The 18,980-nt window shown below is 50.2% G+C and overlaps 1 protein-coding gene and 1 non-coding gene across 3 annotated transcripts; one reads left to right on the top strand and one right to left on the bottom strand.

The window, feature by feature from the left end:
* Positions 1–1,283: 1,283 nt before the first annotated feature.
* On the top strand, positions 1,284–1,390 carry LOC132487335 (U6 spliceosomal RNA). Its single transcript, XR_009531617.1, has one exon. It is a non-coding gene; the product is annotated as a U6 spliceosomal RNA (small nuclear RNA).
* Positions 1,391–9,994: 8,604 nt separating this feature from the next.
* KEAP1 (kelch like ECH associated protein 1) lies at positions 9,995–17,491 on the bottom strand. 2 transcript variants are annotated; one of them, XM_060094159.1, is made up of 6 exons: positions 17,158–17,491; positions 14,406–15,091; positions 12,300–12,985; positions 10,816–11,021; positions 10,361–10,537; positions 9,995–10,202 (listed from the first exon to the last, which is right to left on the bottom strand). In XM_060094159.1, exons 2-6 carry the CDS (start codon positions 15,042–15,044, stop codon positions 10,036–10,038), a joined length of 1,875 nt encoding a protein of 624 aa, XP_059950142.1. In that variant the 5' UTR covers positions 15,045–15,091; positions 17,158–17,491; the 3' UTR covers positions 9,995–10,035. The 2 variants fall into 2 exon arrangements, with proteins under 2 accessions (XP_059950142.1, XP_059950141.1); XM_060094158.1 differs by lacking the exon at positions 17,158–17,491 and adding an exon at positions 16,764–16,861.
* Positions 17,492–18,980: the final 1,489 nt, after the last annotated feature.

The following is an 18,980-nucleotide window of genomic DNA, read 5'->3' as shown; positions in this document are numbered from 1 at the left end:
ATTAAGCACCTGAAATGTGGCTAGTGCAATTGAACTAGAGTTTTACTTTTCCTTTATATTAAGTAGCCACGTTTAACCAATGGCTACTATATCTGACTGTGCAGTATTGGCACTTAAGCGAGAGAGTTAATGTAGAGGGTTTAATGTATACAAAGTTTCTCCTGCTTGACTTTGGCTTAAAGATTCATAGTAGATATCCTGGGCCAGAGGAGCAGGGGCCAGCCTGGACCCAGGGGGGAGGAGCAAAGCTGAAAAACTAGGTAGAAGTTTCCAGGGAATCTGAATTTTGCGCAAGAAGCAACGAGGAGACACAGTTGTTTTCCCGAGGGTGTTTCAAAGGGAAGCAGAGTCGGGGAAAGGGTGTCGGGCTGGGGGTCAGGAGGCGACAGTATCAATCCCAGCCTGCAGGGGTTAGGTGGGTGGCTCTGGGTGAGCCTTCTTGCTCTGGGCCTCAGTTTTCCCAAGTGTAAAAGGGTAGGAGTGATGTCCCACATGCCTCCTGAGTTGGGACTTGGTGACAGTCTGAGAATGTGGGTCAAAGGATAGAGGTGGCATGTGACTGTCAGCTGGCTCTTTAAAATTCTCCTGTTGGGGAGTTCATCTTTCCTCAGGGAAAGGTGGCCAGGGGCAGAGAAGCCCTGTAATCTGAACAGGACAGGGGGCCCTGGGAAGGGGTGGAGTCAGTTCATTCTTTGAAGTTGACATCAGCCACTTGCAGGCTGCAGGGGTCTGGGGCAAATGGCTCCACCTCGCCCAGCCTTTAGAGGGCTCTGCCCTATGCTAAACCCATTACTCAGATTATTTTATCAACTTTCCAGCTGTTCTTGAGATATGTACTATCATTTTGCAGATGAGGAAACTGAGGCTGAGAAGTGATCTCACAGTGTTGAGAAAATTCAGGGAAATAAGGCAGGGATCTCACTTCACCCAATGCCTGTTTGACAATGATAGCTGCCTGGTACTTTTATATTATTATCGCTATTTTAGTTCACATGCACAAAATCCTGAGATGTGGGTAATATTTCTCCCTCTTTCTCAGCATAAAAATATATGGAAGTAAAATGAAGAGAAGACAGTTTTCTTTTATTCACCTATTGGCAAATAATGAAAAGATGGACCATCCAGGGTGGGCAAAGCACTTTCATAGCTCGTTAGTGCTGGTAGAAATGAGCACATACAGCTTTCCAGGAGTGGTCTGGCAATATTTATCACAAACATAGCCGTGCATGCATTTTGACGCAGACGTTGCACTTTTAAAAATATTTATCCTAAAGAACCAGTTGTTGCTCACTTCGGCAGCACATATACTAAAATTGGAACCATACAGAGAAGATTAGCATGGTCCCTGCACAAGGATGACACGCAAATTCGTGAAGCATTCCATATTTTTGCAAATCAAAACTACAGTGAGGTATCGCCTCACACCAGTCAGAATGGCCATTATCAAAAAATCTACGAACAACATATGCTGGAAAGGGTGTGGAGAAAAGGGAACCCTTTTACACTGTTGGTGAGAATGTAAATTGATACAGCCACTATGGAGAACAGTATGGAGGTTCCTTAAAAAACTAAAAATAGAACTACCATATGACCAAGCAATCCCAATACTGGGCATATACCCTGAGAAAACCATAATTCAAAAAGACACGTGCACCCCAACGTTCATTGCAGCACTGTTTACAATAGCCAGGACATGGAAACAAACTAAATGTCCAGCGGGGCTTCCCTGGTGGCGCAGTGGTTAAGAATCCTCCTGCCAATGCAGGGGACACGTGTTCGAGCTCTGGCTGAGGAAGATCCCACATGACGCAGAGCAATGAAGCCCATGCACCACAACTACTGAGCCTGCACTTTAGAGCCCGCGCGCCACAACTACTGAAGCCCGCGGGCCTAGAGCCCGTGCTCTGCAACAAGAGAAGCCACAACAATGAGGAGCCCGTGCACCACAACGAAGACCCAACACAGCCAAAAATAAAAACAAATAAATTTATTTTTAAAATGTCCAGGGACTTCCCTGGTGGCCCAGGTGTTAAGAATCCGCCTGCCAATGCAGGCGACACGGGTTCGAGCCCTAGTCCGGGAAGATCCCACATGCCGTGGAGCAACTAAGCCTGTGTGCCACAGTTACTGAGCTTGCGTGCCACAACTACTGAAGCCCACACGCCTAGAGCCCGTGCTCCACAACAAGAGAAGCCACTGCAATGAGAAGCCAGTGCACCACAATGAAGACCCAACACAGCCAAAAATAAATTAATTAAATAAATTTTAAAAAAATGTCCAACGATAGATGAATATAGAAGATGTGGTATGTATATACAATGGAATATTACTCAGCCATAGAAAGGAACGAAATTGGGTCATTTGTAGAGATGTGGATGGACTTAGAGTCTGTCATACTGACTGAAGTAAGCCAGAAAGAGAAAAATATTGTATTTTAACGCATATATGTGGCATCTAGAAAAATGGTACAGATGAACCTATTTGTAGGGCAGGAATAGCAACGTAGATGTAGAGAACTGACATGTGGACACATTGGGGGAAGGGAAGGGTGGGACGAATTGGGAGATTAGGTGTGACATAAATACACTACCAGGAGTAAAATAGCTAGTAGGAACCTGCTGTATAGCACAGGGAGCTCAGCTTAGTGCTCTGTGACGACCTAGATGGATGGGATGGGGGGAGGGAGGGAGATCCAAGAGGGAGGGGATATAGATAGATATACAGCTGATTCGCTTCATTGTACAGCAGAAACTAACACAACATTGTAAAGCAATTTTACTCCAATAAAAAAGTTTGCAAAGAAAGAAGAACCAGTTGGATGAAAACCTAAAGTTGCAGGTACCAAATGCCCATTCTAGTGCTGGTCGGAATAGTGAAGAATTGTTAAGAACCCAGATGTCCAACACTAGGTAGTCATGAAATTATGCTTGCTGTATGATGGAGTAATATGCACTTATTAAAAACAATGAGGTGGGACTTCCCTGGTGGCACAGTGGTTAAGAATCTGCTTACCAATGCAGGGGACACAGGTTCGATCCCTGGCCCGGGAAGATCCCACATGCCGCAGAGCAACTAAGCCCATGCGCCACAGCTACTGAGCCTGCGCTCTAGAGCCCGTGAGCCACAACTACTGAGCCCTTGTGCCACAACTACTGAAGCCTACACGCCTAGAGCCCATGCTCCACAAGAAGAGAAGCCACCGCAATGAGAAGCCTGCACACCACAACGAAGAGTAGCCCCCACTCGCTGCAACTAGAGAAAGCCCGTGCGCAGCAACAAAGACCCAACACAGCCCAAAATAAAGAGATAAAATAAATAATAATTTAAAAATAAAATATAATAAATATAAATAAATAAAAATAAAAACAATGAGGTGGGTCTGTATTTATTGAAATGACAAGATGTTCACAATGAGAAGAGCAGGCTTCAAAATGTTTTGCATGGGCTTCCCTGGTGGCGCAGTGGTTAAGAATCCATCTGCCAATGCAGGGGACACAGGTTCAAGCCCTGGTCGGGGAATTTCCCACATGCCAAGGAGCAACTAAGCTCAAGCGCCACAACTACTGAGCCTGCACTCTAGAGCCCACGGGCCACAACTACTGAAGCCCACGTGCCTAGAGCCCATGCTCTGCAACAAGCCCCCACTCACAGCAACTAGAGAAAGCCCCTGCGCAGAAATTAAGACCCAATGCAGCCATAAATAAATAAATAAATAAATAAATAAAAATTTTAAAAATGTTCTGCTTTATACCATCCTACATATCTGCATAGAAAAAGCAGCTTGTTCATCAAAATATTTACAGTCTCCAGTGAATGGATTAAAAGACACTGGTGTTTTCTGTTCTGTAGTCTTGAATGTTTTCTGAATTTTTGCAATGAACATGTATTACTTTCATAATCAAGGGGAAGTTATTTCATAATCAGAGGAAAGACATAGCCAGTATTTGTTATCTGGGAGCCACAGAAGCATAGTAGATAAGCACACAGACTCTGTATTCTGGTCGGGACTCTGCCAGTTAATGACTGAGTTAGTTTGAGTAGATTACTTACTCATGCTGTGCTTCAGTTTCCCTCGCTGTAAAATGCAAATAATAACAGTTCAGGTTTGCCAGGCGATTACCATGTGCCAGGCACTGTTTTACATAAATTATTGCACTTAGCTCTCGTAACAGCCCTGCTAAGTAGGTACTGTTCTATAAAATGGGTCACAGGCGAGGAAGGAGTTAGGATTAGGCGTTCGAACCCCCGTGCACCCCCCAGAGTGGATCTGAGGAACTGCAGCAGGCAGGAAGGTGCGCGGCGCGTAGACTGGGAAGAAGGCGTGCCAAAGTCGCGCGGGAGATTTTCTTTCCCGAGCTACGACTGGCTGTCGTAGCTGTCATTAGCCAATAAAGCAGCCAATGAGAGGCGCGGCCGCTTCGCTTTTCGAACCGGATGACCGAGGGAGCCGAGGAGCTTGGACAGAGGCAGGTGCGACGAACCCTGAGGCGGGTGAGGGTACCTGGCGTCACTCCCTTCCTTAGAGAGACCCCAGCGCCGTTCCCATTTTCTTAGGGAGACCCCGGCGTCATCCCCCTTTCCTGAGAGCACCCTAGCGTCATTCCTGCCGTACTGAGGGGGACTCCAGCATCCTCTCGCCCTCCTAAAGTGAGCCCTAGTAGCGTCTCTTCTTTCTGAGAGCGACGCCAGAGTCGTTCCCACTTCTTTAGGGAACCCTGGTGTCAGGCCCCTTGCTGATGGGGCCCCAGCATTATCCTTCCTGAGGGAGACCGACCCAGGCGTCACCCCCTCTTCTTGAGGGGTCCCCTCCTATGTCATCCTTTCCGAAGGGGACCCCCAGGGTCATACTCCCCCCCTTCCTCAAGGGTCCCCGTATTGCTCCTCCTTCCTGAGAAGGGGTCTGGCATTGTCCCCTCCCTTCCTGAGGGTTTGTCGTCATTGCCATCCCCACACCCTGAAAGGACCCATCATCCCCCTTCTCTCTGAGGGTAATCTCTTCCTCCCTTGCAATTCGAGGACCCCGGCAAGGGCTTCGGTGGTCCCCGTACATGAGAAGTCCCAAAGCCCCCCTCCTGCGCTTTTCTATCCCCAGCTGGGGAGAGGGAGAAGGCAAGACTCAAATCACCCTCAAAATGTTTGGGGGCGGGGGAGTGAAACTAGCTGATAAAGGAACTCACCATGTCACATGAGAAATTGTTTAAGGAACTGGGGCTGTTTCTTCTAAAATGGGAGCTGGAGGAAGGATCTAAAGCTGCCTTAAAATATTTATCAAGTGCTTCTCACAGCTCCTGACATCACCAGCAGGTACTTATTCAGCAACAGGATATATGCAGGCTGTTACCTGAAAGAGGGATTACTCTGTTCCATGACGTTCCAAGGTATCTGATGATAACAGGTAAAGAAAGGTCAAAAGGGCCTCTTGGGTTGAACTAAAATCGTAACAGGCTAAGTAGCTCTACTCTTGCACAGAGCTGGCAAAATCCACACCGTTGGAGAAGCATCTGCATGCCCTCACCAATTCCATTTAATCTCACAAATGTTTATCATACATCCATTGTGACCAAGAATTCATCTACTCAACATTCAAATATGCGTGAAGCTCCTGTTGTGTGCCAGTAAATAAAATGGTGAACAAGACGAAGAATAGAAGAATAATTATGAATACAAGGCAAAAAATACATTGTTTATGACTTCTGCAAGCTACTTTTTCCTAGAGCACTTCTCAGGGTTTCTGGTTGTACATTATTAAAATACAAATAACTGTCCACCCCTCACCGCCCTTGACCATAGGCTACAGGAGGGCAGAAACCATGTCTCCTGCTCCCAGTTGTATCTACACAGGGTCTGGAATATGGTAGGCACTGAAATATTTGTTGTTCCCGCCTCATCTCTTGACTTGGTGAATCCTCAGAGGAACTGGGAGATGGTCAGAGACGGTTACATATGATCAGTAAGGGAGAGACATGGGCTAGAAACGAAAGAGAATCCACCTGCAATAGCTGAGACTTAAGAAAGAAACACCAACTCCTTGGCTAATGCTATTAATCTTTCCTGACCCTGAAGCTGAGGGCAAGTGAAGGCAAAGAGGTAGCTGATGTCAGCATCGGGCTGCAGTTTCGAATTTCCCACAAATGTTGTCTAAATCAACTGAATAAATCCCAGGGGATCCTGGGATGTGTAGTCTGAAAAGTGTTCCTGGGTGTCCGGCTTAAAATTTGGTGTAATAAAATCAAAGTTACAATGCTGAGGTGTGGATTTGGTGCTGGTGCTCACAGGAGGGAGAGTCCTTGTTTATTTATAAAAATATAATTTTTCCAGAAGTTTTGAAGAATGCTGATTTTTTAAAAAATAGGAACAAACCAAAACCAGGGCATTCTACACTCTGGGGCTTCTCCAATCTTGCTCCTTTTCTTCTCTGGAAACAGTTCCGTTTTTTACCCAAAGGCCCACAAGAGGGTGCTGCACTCCTTTTAGGCCACACTTCTTGCATCAACCCTGAGGGTCTTGGGGAGCTACAAAACCATCATAAAATAAGACAGGTGGGTTGGTGAAAGCACTGATTTTTTTCACAGGTAATAAGAGCCAGTGAGGAATTTTAAGTAATGCAGGTTTAGTGCTCTGAGGTAATAAAATGTTATCATTATCATTCTGACTTTGAAAACCTCAATAATTCAAATTAATGTTAGCATTTCAGGTTTCTAGTACTTATCTCGTTCCTAGTCAATAATACTACATTTATTGTATTCTTACTGTGTGCCAGGTGCTAGATACTGTTACTATTCCCCATTTTACAGAGGAGGAAAATGAGGCCCAGAGAGGATTTGCACCTAGTAAGTGACAGATATGGGTCTCAAAACTAGTCTTTTTTTCTCTATTCTTTTTTCTTTTAAATTTAATTTTCTTAAATTCTATCTTCTGCAATACTGTATATTCCCACTAACATTTATATTTTAAAACCAGGATCCCTAGTGTTCTCCTTACTTGTTGCAAGTAATAAATACTTCCTTCACCCAATTAAAAAACAAACGCACCAGAATACACTCCCAAGGGAGAAGATAGTCCTTGAATTGAAGGTATGTTGTATTGCACAAAGCAAGATACTCTAGCATCCAGAACTACAGTGGCCTTCACAGAGCTGAAAGTTACCTTAGACTTGTCCAGTTAATTAAGAGTGGGAAGTTACTTGCTCATCATCACTATGAGTTCATCCTTTCACCTTCATCTTTGTTTTCTCTTTCTATACGGGAACTTCCTCTTAGCTTATAAACATGCTGTCTTCTGAATCTTAAAAGCAAAACCCCAAACCCTCCCTGAACCCTTCGTTCCTCTCTAGCTGTCATGCGTACTTTCTTTGCCTCTTCTCACCCAAATGTCTCAAAAGAGATATTCCTTCTTTCAGCATCCTTCACTGATTCAGTGTTAAATCCTCGGCAACAGTGCCTGTTCTAAAGAGGCACTCAATAAACATTTGCAGAATCTATTGCTTTACCCTCACAATTCTACCAAAATCATTCTTAGTAAGCTTACTTTCCAATCGCCAAATCCAGTGAGCATTTGAAGGTCTCTTTCTGAACCACTTTGTATTTAATAGTGTGATTCTTTTAAGCTTTTTGTGCTCAAATTTTTCACCACTTGGCTTCTGTGACACTGTACATTTCTTAGTTTTTCTCATAATTTTCTACTGCTGTTGTGCTTCTATCGGGCCTTCTCTTACTTCCTTCTCCTTAAATGTTGTTTCTCAGAATTTGCCTTTAACCCATTATTCTTGTTCTATGCCAATGTCTCCAAATGTGGTCCCTGGACGAGCAGCTTCAGCATCAACTGGGAACTTGTTAGAAATGCAGTTTCTTGGCACCCACCTATTGAATGAGAGACATCTAGAAAATTCAACACCCATTTATGATTTTAAAAAAGATGTAGCAGGGCTTCCCTGGTGGCGCAGTGGTTGAGAGTCTGCCTGCCGATGCAGGGGACCCGGGTTCGTGCCCCGGTCCGGGAGGATCCCACATGCGCGCGGAGCGGCTGGGCCCGTGAGCCATGGCTGCTGAGCCTGCGCGTCCGGAGCCTGTGCTCCGCAATGGGAGAGGCCACAACAGGGAGAGGCCCGCGTACCGCAGGAAAAAAAAAAAAAAAAAAAGATGTAGCAAACTAGGTATAGGAGGGAGCTTCCTGAACTCGATAAAGTTTCCAGCAAAACTTAAGGCACAGATTACAGAAAATGTTTTGGCAAGTATCAGAATTAATGGTGGAACATTAGAAGCAGTCACCTTAGAGTTAGAAGACAACTATGCCCACTATTACCATTACTAATCAAAATTGTATAGAATGTCTTAGCTAATGCTGTAAGACAAGGAAAAGAAATGAGTTGTAGAACTATTGGAAAGATGACAAATAAATATCAGTATTTGTAGATGACTATCTGCTAAAAAAAAAGATACTAGAAAGCAGCTCTCAGAAGATCAATACATCTATATCAACAACTTCCCCATAACAGAAATATCAATTTAAAAGGATGAGTAAAGATCACATTGACAAGAGCAGCAAGGCCTATAAAACTCCCGTAAAACCCACTGCAAGCCCTTTGTGGAGAAATTATAAAGCTTTCCTGAAGGACAGCAAAGTCTTCACTAAATAGATATACCAAGTTCATGAACAGAGAGACCTAACATAAAAATTGTTTTCTCCCCAACTGGATACTTTTTAAAAAATGTATTATTTTTATTGATATTAGTATTTTTTAATAAATTTATTTTTGGCTGTGTTAGGTCTTCATTGCTGCGTGCGGGCTGCTGCGAGCGGGGGCTACTCTTCATTGCGGTGCGCGGGCTTCTCATTGTGGTGGCTTCTCTTGTTGCTCGTGGCAGGGAAGGAATCAAATGTTTCCTCTAAGCTGTTTGGAAGAACCTGTGAAATCCCCAATAGTTGAGACCATACTTCATTCTTCTTTTCTCCACTCTCCCAGCATGAACAGAGTTGACTCGCAGAAGAAAAGATCCAGACCACATACTCCATGCACACATATAGTTCAGAAGGAACCAGGCTGTTGAACCCTTTGCCTAAGAAAATTCTCAAGAACCCCTTTGTCCCAGGCACCTAAATACAATAAAAGGCTCAGTCTACATTATTGAAGTGTATAAAGATGACGGATGAACTTTCACGGAATTTGGAAGGTGTGCTGGGGATAGTCTGCCTTAAAATATAAACTGTTCGCATGTGCAATTAACCTCAGGGAGCCCTAGGAGATGAGTCAAGGAGTTGGGTCACTGTCTGCAAAGCAGCTAAAAGTGACAAAGTGAGCCCTGTGTGGCTTGCCCATGGGGAGAAAGATAACCTACATATCAAAATTCAACGGGCCGAGATAACAAACTGGTTTCAAATCCAAGCCCTAAATCAAAGACTTGAGTGCATTTCAGGAGAAGAGTCCTTCCTGTCCCACTGGTTCAAGACCTCCAGCTGAGAGCCCGGGTGGAAGACACTAGTTAGTTTGTTCTTTATTTTCAATGGAAAGTTACAGGGTTACTTATCAACAAAATGACTGTCCAGGGCAGCGATACCCAATGGTTTCTATGTACAGGCCCATCCCCGGGGTCCACACCTCTGGAGGGGCCTCAGCCCCTGAGGCCTCAGTTGGCTCCTTCCCAGGCCTCCAAGAACCAATCACGAAAATGCAGGGAACAAAAACCAGCCTGTCCTCGGCACCTGCTTTCATCCCAAAGGGAGGTGGTGGCTGCTGGTGTGGGACCCAGGCCTGGTCTCGGGGTAGCAGGTGTAGGGGCCTCTCCCCGGGGGGCCCGCCCTTCCCCCACCCACCTCCCGGGCAGGCTCTCTTGGACATTCCTGGGACTACTCTGATGGGCTCAGGGGTTCCCATTCTGGCCTTTTCTTTCAAGTTGTCATTTTAACACTGAGGCATCCCAGCCTCCCATCCTGGAGGACAAGCATTTGCTCTGTAGCCTTTTCTTTTGTCCCTGTTTTTGTACAAAGACGACAGTACTCTGGATTGGAACATTTTTTTGCCCAAGAAACAAAAGTGGCTCAACAGGTACAGTTCTGCTGGTCAATCTGCTTCCGGCAGGGTTCCATGGTGACAGCGACACCAACTCCACTCCGGCCAGATGTCATGCAGGTCACCTCGCTCCAGGTGTCCGTGTCTGGGTCGTAACACTCCACGCTGTCCAAGAACGTGTGACCGTCGTAGCCTCCTGCAGGAAGAGCAGAAGAGATGGTTGCTCCCTCCGAGGGCAGGGGGAAAAAGAGGAGAAGAAACCAAAAGATGCCTTCCTGCCAGGATTGGAGCCTGCCCCTAAAAGATGGGGTTAGGTAGGCTTCTCCACCCAGGCCCCCACCCCCAGGGCCTCACCGAGAACATAGATTCTTCCCTGGTGCACAGTAATTCCCAGAGCGCTTCGCCGATGCTTCATGGGGGCTACAAAAGTCCACGTTTCTGTCTCCACGTCGTAGCGTTCCACGCTGTTCAGCTGGTCCTGACCATCGTAGCCCCCCGCAGCATAGATGCAGTTGTGCAGGACGCAAACTCCTAAGTGGTACCACGCAGAAAGGGTGACTCTGGGGCCTGGCCTTGCAGGCCCCAGCCACCACCTTCTTGGGCGGGGGGACCCTCTCCTCCCCCTTCTCCCCTTTCCCGAGTAACCCTTTAGAAACAAAGCCGGGAGAGAAGAGCATGGACTCTATCAGAATCTAGCTCTCCTGTGTATGCCACGGGGTTTAAGGCTGAAACAGGAGGCCTGGCCGAGTTTCACGCCCAGGGGTGGGAGGGTGTTCCTCTTCTCTCCCCTCCCCGCAGCCCCTGCGCACCTGCCCCACTTCGGATGGTGTTCATGGGTGTGATCATTCGCCACTCGTTTCTCTCTGGGTAGTAACACTCAGCTGAGTTAAGACGGTTCGTCCCGTCAAAGCCCCCGACCGCGTAGAGTAGACGGTTGAGGACAGCCACTCCCACCCCGATCCTTCGTGTCAGCATTGGGGCCACCAAGTGCCACTCATCCCGCTCTGGTTCATACCTGCAACGACATAATAACAATGACAACAGCAAACACAGCTGACCTGGAACACTAACCCCCACTGATATTCTGCTACGTCTTTAGGCACTTGAACTCTTTAATTCTCACAAGGATTCCCCAAAACACAAGTTATCAGTAGGTCCATTTTCCAGATGAGGAAACTGAGGTTCACAGCCACCATCTGCTCAAGGTCACATGCACATCTGTTGGACCCCAATGGCTCCATCATACTGCCTGTGCTGAGTGTTATGTTATCTCACCAAAGCCCCACACAGCCTGGTGGGGAAAGGAGTCCTCGCTATCGTCCCCCACCTCACAGATGACAAGACAGAGGCACAGAGAGGTGAGACGGCATACCCAGGGTCACCCAGGAAGTGGCAGACCTGGGGTTTGATCCAGCTCTCTTGGACACCCAGAACCCCAGTCCTAACAACTAGGCTACCCTCTGGCATGGTTCTTCTCAAAGTATGATGCTCAAAGACGGAGTAACCATATGTCCCAGTTGGCCCAGGCACTTCCAGTTCAGGCCTGTGCTCCTGGAATAATTCATAGGGCCCCTTTTTTTCTCGAAAGTGGCCTGCTGAGGGTGATGCATCATCTCATGACCCTATTCACAGACGTGTACATTAGAAGCCTCTGGGGTGTTTGTTTAAAATTCCTACTCCCCAGCCTCACTCCAAATCCACCAATGCCAGATCTCCAGCATCCCCTGTCGTGGGCCGGGGAGTCTGTTTTAACAAGTTCCAGGTGAGAACTGTATTCTGGCTCACACCTCTGGAAAACAAGAAGGCAGAGGACTAGGCTATAGGAGAGTCAAAAGCCCAAAATACTTGGCCTCTAAACACAGGGTCACCACGCACAGTTGTGCAGACTGTGTATTGCACAAGGGCACCACATCTAAGGGGGGACCTACCATGTAACAGGCCTCATACATATGTTTATGACAACAATCTGTGGACAGATGGCAGTGAGGTGTCATGTTTTAACAAAATTAGCACATTACAACAATTTCAAACTGATGGAACTTTTTCGAAAGCTGCATAAAGTTGCTGTGTGCATTTGTGGTGGCCCTGTAAACAGTTCCCAGGCCCAGACACATCATCCAAGGTCACGACCATAAATCTCCCAGGAGTTTAGCTTCACCTTGAGGCTTCCACTCCCTGGAGGCAAGGCACAGAGAAAAGCACTCAACAACAGGGGGCACCCCCAGATCCCAATGGCTTGGGATATGTCAGCAGTGGAACCCTTGGAGCCCACCCTCCAGACGCCGCCACTCACCTCTCCACACTGTTGTGGTGGATACAGCCATGGGAGCCACCGACAGCATAGATGTGCCCATCGATGACCCCAACCCCGATTCGGTTTCGAGGTACGCTCATGGAGGCGCAGGGCGACCACTGGTTGGTCATGGGGTTGTAGCAGTCCAGGGCGCTGGAGTCGGTGTTGCCGTCGGGGGAGTTGTTCCGGCCACCCACGGCATACAGCAGCCCGCCTACCACACAGCCTGCCAGCCCGCTCCTTGGCACCTGCAGGTCCGCCAACCGGAGCCAGGAGCCGTCACTGGGGTTGTAGGCCTCCAAGTAGCTGAGTGACTGGCGGAAGTAACCGCCAGCCGTGTAGATGAGCCGGCCCACCTTGGGCGCCCGGCAGGGCATCACCTGTGTGGGCTTGTGCAGGGTGAGCTCCTGGAAAATCTTCACCAGGTAGTCCTTGCAGCGGGAGTCCGACTGCAGGATCTCGCACTTCTGCAGCTGCATCTGCAGGAAGTGGGGTGTGAGCGAGTGGCAGCGCACAGCCCGCAGCAGCGCCTGCACGTAGAAGCGCCGCTGCTCGCAGTCGTACTTGACCCAGTTGATGCAGGCGTGGAAGACCTCGGACTCGCAGCGCACGTTCAGATCGTCCCGGCTGATGAGGGTCACCAGCTGGCAGTGGGACAGGTTGAAGAACTCCTCTTGCTTGGCCACCTGCAGAGGGCATTTGTGTGATGGGCTGACTTACATGTCTCTCTCCACCTCCCCACCCCCACAGCCCACCCTTCAACAGTGCTATGACCTTGGACAAGTCACTCAACCTGCCTCTGACGACCTCAGCTTCCTCAGGTGTGAAATGGGGCTTTGAATAGTATGAACCTCACAGTTTGTGAGGATCAAATGAGTTACATTACATGAGCCAAGTGTGTAGTACATAAGTACTCAGGTAAATGGGCAAGGACACAATGTACCATGTACGTTTCTGTATGATTTTGTATTTGAACTATAAGAACGTTACCCTTTTCTTTTAAGGAAATTACTTTTCAAAATAACAGACAGACTACAAAGGCAATAGCAATAGGATATTCTAGAAAGAAAAAAAAGCTCAGGCTCGAAGAAAACAGCCTGAGTTGCAACTTCGGCCCACTACTTTCTAACTGTGTGACTTTGGGCAAAGACCTGAAACATTCCAGGTCTTGGTTTCCTTCCTCCATAAAAAGGGGATTAAATTAGTAGCTATCTCATAGCAGGGCTACTCCTAGGGTAAATAATTCTTGCCAGGCACTGGTCTATATAAATAATTTCAGTCACCCCACATAAGCGGGTTCCCAATTTTCTGGTACCAAGCCCATGCAATCCCTTGAAACCAATGCTGTGCAGGTCAGTGGGAGAGCCTTGCTTTTGGACCGCCCTCCTGGAAGCCACAGGCCTTAGGACTAATGCCAGAGCTTCTTGGGGCATGTGGACAACCCCCAAGGTGGTAGAGAAGAAGAGGAGTGGGGATCAGGGTAGTGTCCACCCCAGCTGGTCCCAGCCACTGGAGGATGGCTTTGAAAACTTCCAAGAAGGCACTCCAAAGCATACCTCCTCCTAGGAGAGCTGGGAAGATTCAGTGATTTAAAGGATGAAAATCACTCAGAACAGGGGCTGGCCCACAGCAAGTGCTCAACAAGCACTTATTTTCTCTATTCACAACTTCCTCCACTTAAAAATGAAAATGAAACAAAGAATAGTGCAAGGACAACACTCCGTGGACGAAAGAAAACATGTGTAAGGGTCATACTTGCAGTCAACAGCATGTCATGGGTGTTCAAAATACTGGCTGACTGACTGAAAGGTCGGGCCCTGCTCAGCACACCAGGGTGGAACTGCCAACATATTCACTGCACCCTATCCCCACCTTTGACCCCAGGGAGACCAGGGGGCCCAGAAACCCATGAAGACCTCACTTTCCTCGCTGTTTCCCAGAGTTGCCCCAAATATGTAGACTAGGAAACCAGAACCCCATTTTTCTCCAGCTCCTTGCCTTGACCCTTCACATCTTAAGGGGAGACAGTGATGACCACCTGTCTGTTCCCTGGTCCTTCTGATGCTGCTCCCAAGCCCTGGCTCCATGTCCCCTCCCCTTGCTCACCTCCCCAAAGTGCATGTAGATGTACTCTCGGGCACGCTGGTGCAGCTCGGTACAGCCGATCTGCTCGGCGAAGTTGGCGATGCCAATGGCGTTGCTGGGATCCAGCTGCTGCACCAGGAAGTCGCTGCAGGCGCGGACCACGCTGTCAATCTGGTACATGACGGCACCATTCATGACATGGAGCACACACTTCTCGCCCATGGAGATGGAGGCCGTGTAGGCGAACTCAATGAGGCGCTCCATGACCTTGGGGTGGATGCCCTCAATGGACACCACCTCCATGCCCTGCTCCCGCAGCCCATTGGTGAACATGGCCTTGAAGACGGGGCTGGATGAGGCCAGCACCACCTTGTGGGCCATGAACTGGGCGGCTGGTGCATCCTGGTACTTGACCTGCAGTGTGACATCACACAGCTGCTGGCTGAGCCGCAGTTCGTTCATGATGCCGAAGGCCTGCTTGGTGTGATCCTCCAGGGTGTAGCTAAAGGTGCGGTTGCCGTGCTGGGAGGGCGTCACCTCGGCCTTGCACTCGGTGGAGGCGTACATCACCGTGTCCCCTGCCCCCTCAGGGCGCTGTGACCTCAGGGGCAGGAATTGGGTGTGGGCCCCAGCCCCACTAGGCCCGGGTTCCAGCTGCATGGGGTTCCAGGTGACAAGGGACAACACCACCACTGGCACTCAGGGGCCTGGAGGAGGGAGAGCACAGGGCTGGGGGGAGGGCCTGGGGCCAGGCCTTCTTTTCTAAGATAAAGTAACTCCTAGACCAGTTTTCCTTCCTAAGCACAGGTGAAGCAGTGTGCATTTGCACTCCCTACCTTCCCCATGGCCTCATCAGCCCAAGGGTCCATCCTAAATCATAGGTCAGATGGTGTCCCTCCCCTGCTCAGAATCCCCCTACAACTCCCTGTGGCATGAAGAATAAAACCAAACTCTTCAATGGCTTGCAAAGCCCTTCACAGTCAGCTCCTGTCCACCTCTTCCCTTTGCTCATTCTGTTCCAGCTCTCTGGTGGCCCCTCCCTTCCTAGGACATGTCCAACTCATTCCTTCATTCACCTCACCAACATTTACTGAGCACCTATTGTGTGCCAGGCACTGTTGTAGGCACCGGGGACACAGCAGTGACCAAGACAGACATGCACTGTGCCCTGCTGGAGCTGACACTGGGGAGGGAAGGGTCATAAGTAAAATAAGCAAGACTGGAGCAGAAACTGGGGTTATGAAGAAAATGACAACAGCATTGGGACAGTGTGATATGCGGGCAGTTTTTTTTTAAGTCAAGTAGTCCAGGCCTCTGTTGGAGCTGAGACCAGAAGGGTGAACGTATGAAGAAGCTGGGGGTGGGAGTTAGTTTTCCAGGCAGAGGGAACAGCAAGTGCAAAGGCTCAGATGCAGAATGATGAGAGACAATCTAGAGAATCAGGGAGGAGTGTAATGAGAGAGACTGACTAGTGAAGAGAGGCTTTTGGTGAACCCTGTGGAGTCTGGAGGGCCAGGGCATGAGTTATGTTCTGAAAAGTCCTGCGGGGAGTAGCGGGGTAGGGGATCTGCAAGAGGCTCCCTGGGTTCTTCATCTTATCTTACTCTGGGCTCGACTCAGAGTCACCTCCTCCCTGTTTTATTTCCATCACAGCACTTGTCAGGAATGGAAAGGAGCTCCTTTGCTTGCTTGTTGAAGGATGGCCTGTCCCTCTGGCCCTGAGCCCCAGGCTTCAGAGGGCAGGTAGACCTGTGTAGGTCAGGGTTATGCCCACCCTCTCATGTGTCTACCCTGCATCCTGCCTGGGGCCTGGCACCCCGCAGGGTTCACTAAGCTGTGGCTGGCTGACTGCCCACTCCACTGTCCCTGCCAGAGCACCCTCCTCCACTGGGCCCTGGATGCCGCTTGGCCGCCTCTCCCCGGCCGAGACCCAGGCCTGCCTCTCGGTCTTTGGCCAATGGGTCAACGGTGCCCCCTGGGCACCGGGCACTTCCCCCCAAGAAGCGGTAAGTGGGGGACTGCGCATGTCCCGCCTGAGCCGCCAAGGCCTGGAGAAGGGAGGAAGTGACCCCGCCGCGGCCTCTCCACTGCCAGCCCCAAGGCGCAGACCAAGCCCCCCAACGCCCCGGGGTCCCCGGGCCTCCGTCCGAGCGGCGCTCCCTGGGCCTCTCGCTCGGCTTGCGTCGCTCCCGGGCCACCCCTCGAGTCGCGCCGTCCAACAAAAGGACAGGACTCGAGCCGCGCCCTCCTGGCCCTCAGCGGAGCCGCGGGAACCCCGAGACCGGTCCCGCATCTCCCGGTTCTCCGGCCCCCGGGCACGGCCGCAGGGCGCTCACGGCCCGTGGCGCCCTCAGCCCGGGCGCAGGCCGCCCCACTCACCCCGCCATGGCCGCGCTCGGGCTCCGCCTCCGTCGCCCAGGCCCGGGCGCCTCCATCGCAGTGCGCAGGGGGGAGGCGCGGAACGCGCGCAGGTCACCATGACTAAGCAGAGCCGGGTGCCGGCCGTGTCAGAATAAAAGTCCCCGCGGTCCCAGGCCTCCCGCGGCGGGGCCGCTCCCCCCTCACCCGCCCACGCTAGCTGTCGCCCTGTTGCGCAGCCCCAGCGCGGCGACCACAGCGCAGGTCATTGCGGCGGGGCCAAGGACCGCAGCGCACCCAGCCGCGTGTTCGGAGCCGCGGAGAATCAGAGCCCCAGGTTCGAGGCCCAGCGCTTCCCCGCCACCAGGGATCAGTGGGCACCCCTCCCCGCCGCTGCCGCCGCCGGCGCGCTCACCTGCGTCTCTGCGTAGCCTCCGCTACTCTCGCCGCGGGGTGGGGATGCCAGTGTGCGGCGGTGGCTCCGGGGACGGTGGTGCCACCCGCGCACCTAGCTTCCGGGAAGCCCGAGGGGCCGTGGCCCGGTCGGGCACGGCTCCCGCCTAACCTTCACTGTCAGGGTCCCGCGGGCGCTTCCGCCGTATGGGGGGCCTAGGCTTTGGGGCGGCGGGGCCTGCGGGATTGCGGCCATCGAATGGGGGGCAGCCTCGGGACGCCCGGGAAGGAGGCAGGGAGAGGGCTCAGCGGGGAAGGAGTCGGGATTCCCCGCCCTTCCCGCAGGTGCCCTGAGCGAGGAATGGGGCGTCGGGCGAGGGCGCACACCCGGCCCGTCCCTCCTTCGCAGCCCCTTCCATCCGCCGGGTTTCGTCGTGTCAGCGCAGGTCTGCTCTCCACGACCTGTCCTCCCTTTAACTCCACACAGTGCAGGCCTCACATTAAGGCGGCCGCAGGATCCAGCCAGAATTGTCTACCTACTCGGATTTGCATTGTCTTTATTTTTTATCTCCAGTCTGGAGGCGCGTGGAGCTCGCGGGCGGGCATTCGAACAACGGCTCTACCGCTCTCTAGCTCTGTGCTGGTGGGCTCATAATTTAACCTCTCCATGCTTCAGTTTCCTCCCTGTAAAATGTTAATACCTGCTAGGTTATCGGGAGAACTAAAGGAGAACGCTAGGGCCCAATAAATATGGATTGTTATTTTGCATGGCAAGTGATACTGATTTGCCACTTACGCTGTTTGTGATATGAAGTTAGTTTTTAAGTAAATGTATTTAAGTTTTTAAAAAAAGAGTCCACCTATATGAAACACTAGGCTGAACAGATGTTGGTCTAAGAAAGGATTCCACCCGCTTCCGGGGTGAACCTGGAAGATTCAGCCTCCCTGCTCAGGGTCTGGGATTAATCCGGTGTCCGAGGCTGGAGTGGGGTTCCTCCCCCCTTCTCCCATTCCAGTTGCGTGAAGCTAAAGTTCTGGGTAGCTCCAGAGGGGGCGCAATAGCATAGCCGGCAAATACTGTACGGGGAGTGACTGAGACTGCGGGGAAACCCGCACCCTCCTCCACAGGCCGAAAGAAACCTCCGGTATCTCAAAATAACATCTACAAGCCCTGTGACCCAGCAGTGCCACGTGTAGAAATTTATCCAAGCTACACTGGCATAGGTGCAGGAGGATGTATGTACACAGATGTTTACTGCCACACTGTGTATACAGGCAAGGTGTTGGACTCAACACGTGTCCCTCCCTAGGGCCCGGGTATAATAAGTGGTGGTATGTCTATGCTGTGAAATACCATGCAGCCAGTGAAAAGAAGCAAGACATGTTTACCTCGATTTTTCTTAATGTGGAAAAGAAGAAAAAAGTACTATGGACTGCATTGTGCCCCCCCATCATCATATTTTGAAGCCCTAACCCCCAAGGTGATGGTATTTGGAGATGGGGATTTAGGAAGGTAATTAGGTTTAGATGAGGACATGAGGGTGGGGCCCTCATGATGGCATGAGTGCCCTTATCAGAGGAGATACCAGAGAGCTTGCTCTCTTTCTCTACCATGTGAGGACACAGCCAGAAGGCAGCTGTCTACAAGCCAGGAAGAGAGCTCTCACCAGAACCCAACCATGCTGACACCTTGATCTTGGACTTCCAACCTCCAGAACTGTGAGAAATAAATTTTGTCTGTTTAAGCCACCTAGACTATGGTATTTGTTATGGCAGCCAGAGCCAATTGACACAGTACAAAATCTAGATGTGCAACAATTTCCAAGATATACTATTAAGTGATCA

The sequence above is a fragment of the Mesoplodon densirostris genome, chromosome 3 (assembly GCF_025265405.1).
Source record: "Mesoplodon densirostris isolate mMesDen1 chromosome 3, mMesDen1 primary haplotype, whole genome shotgun sequence".
NCBI classification, from domain to species: Eukaryota; Metazoa; Chordata; class Mammalia; order Artiodactyla; family Ziphiidae; genus Mesoplodon; species Mesoplodon densirostris.
This window is presented reverse-complemented; position numbering and strand designations above follow the sequence as displayed.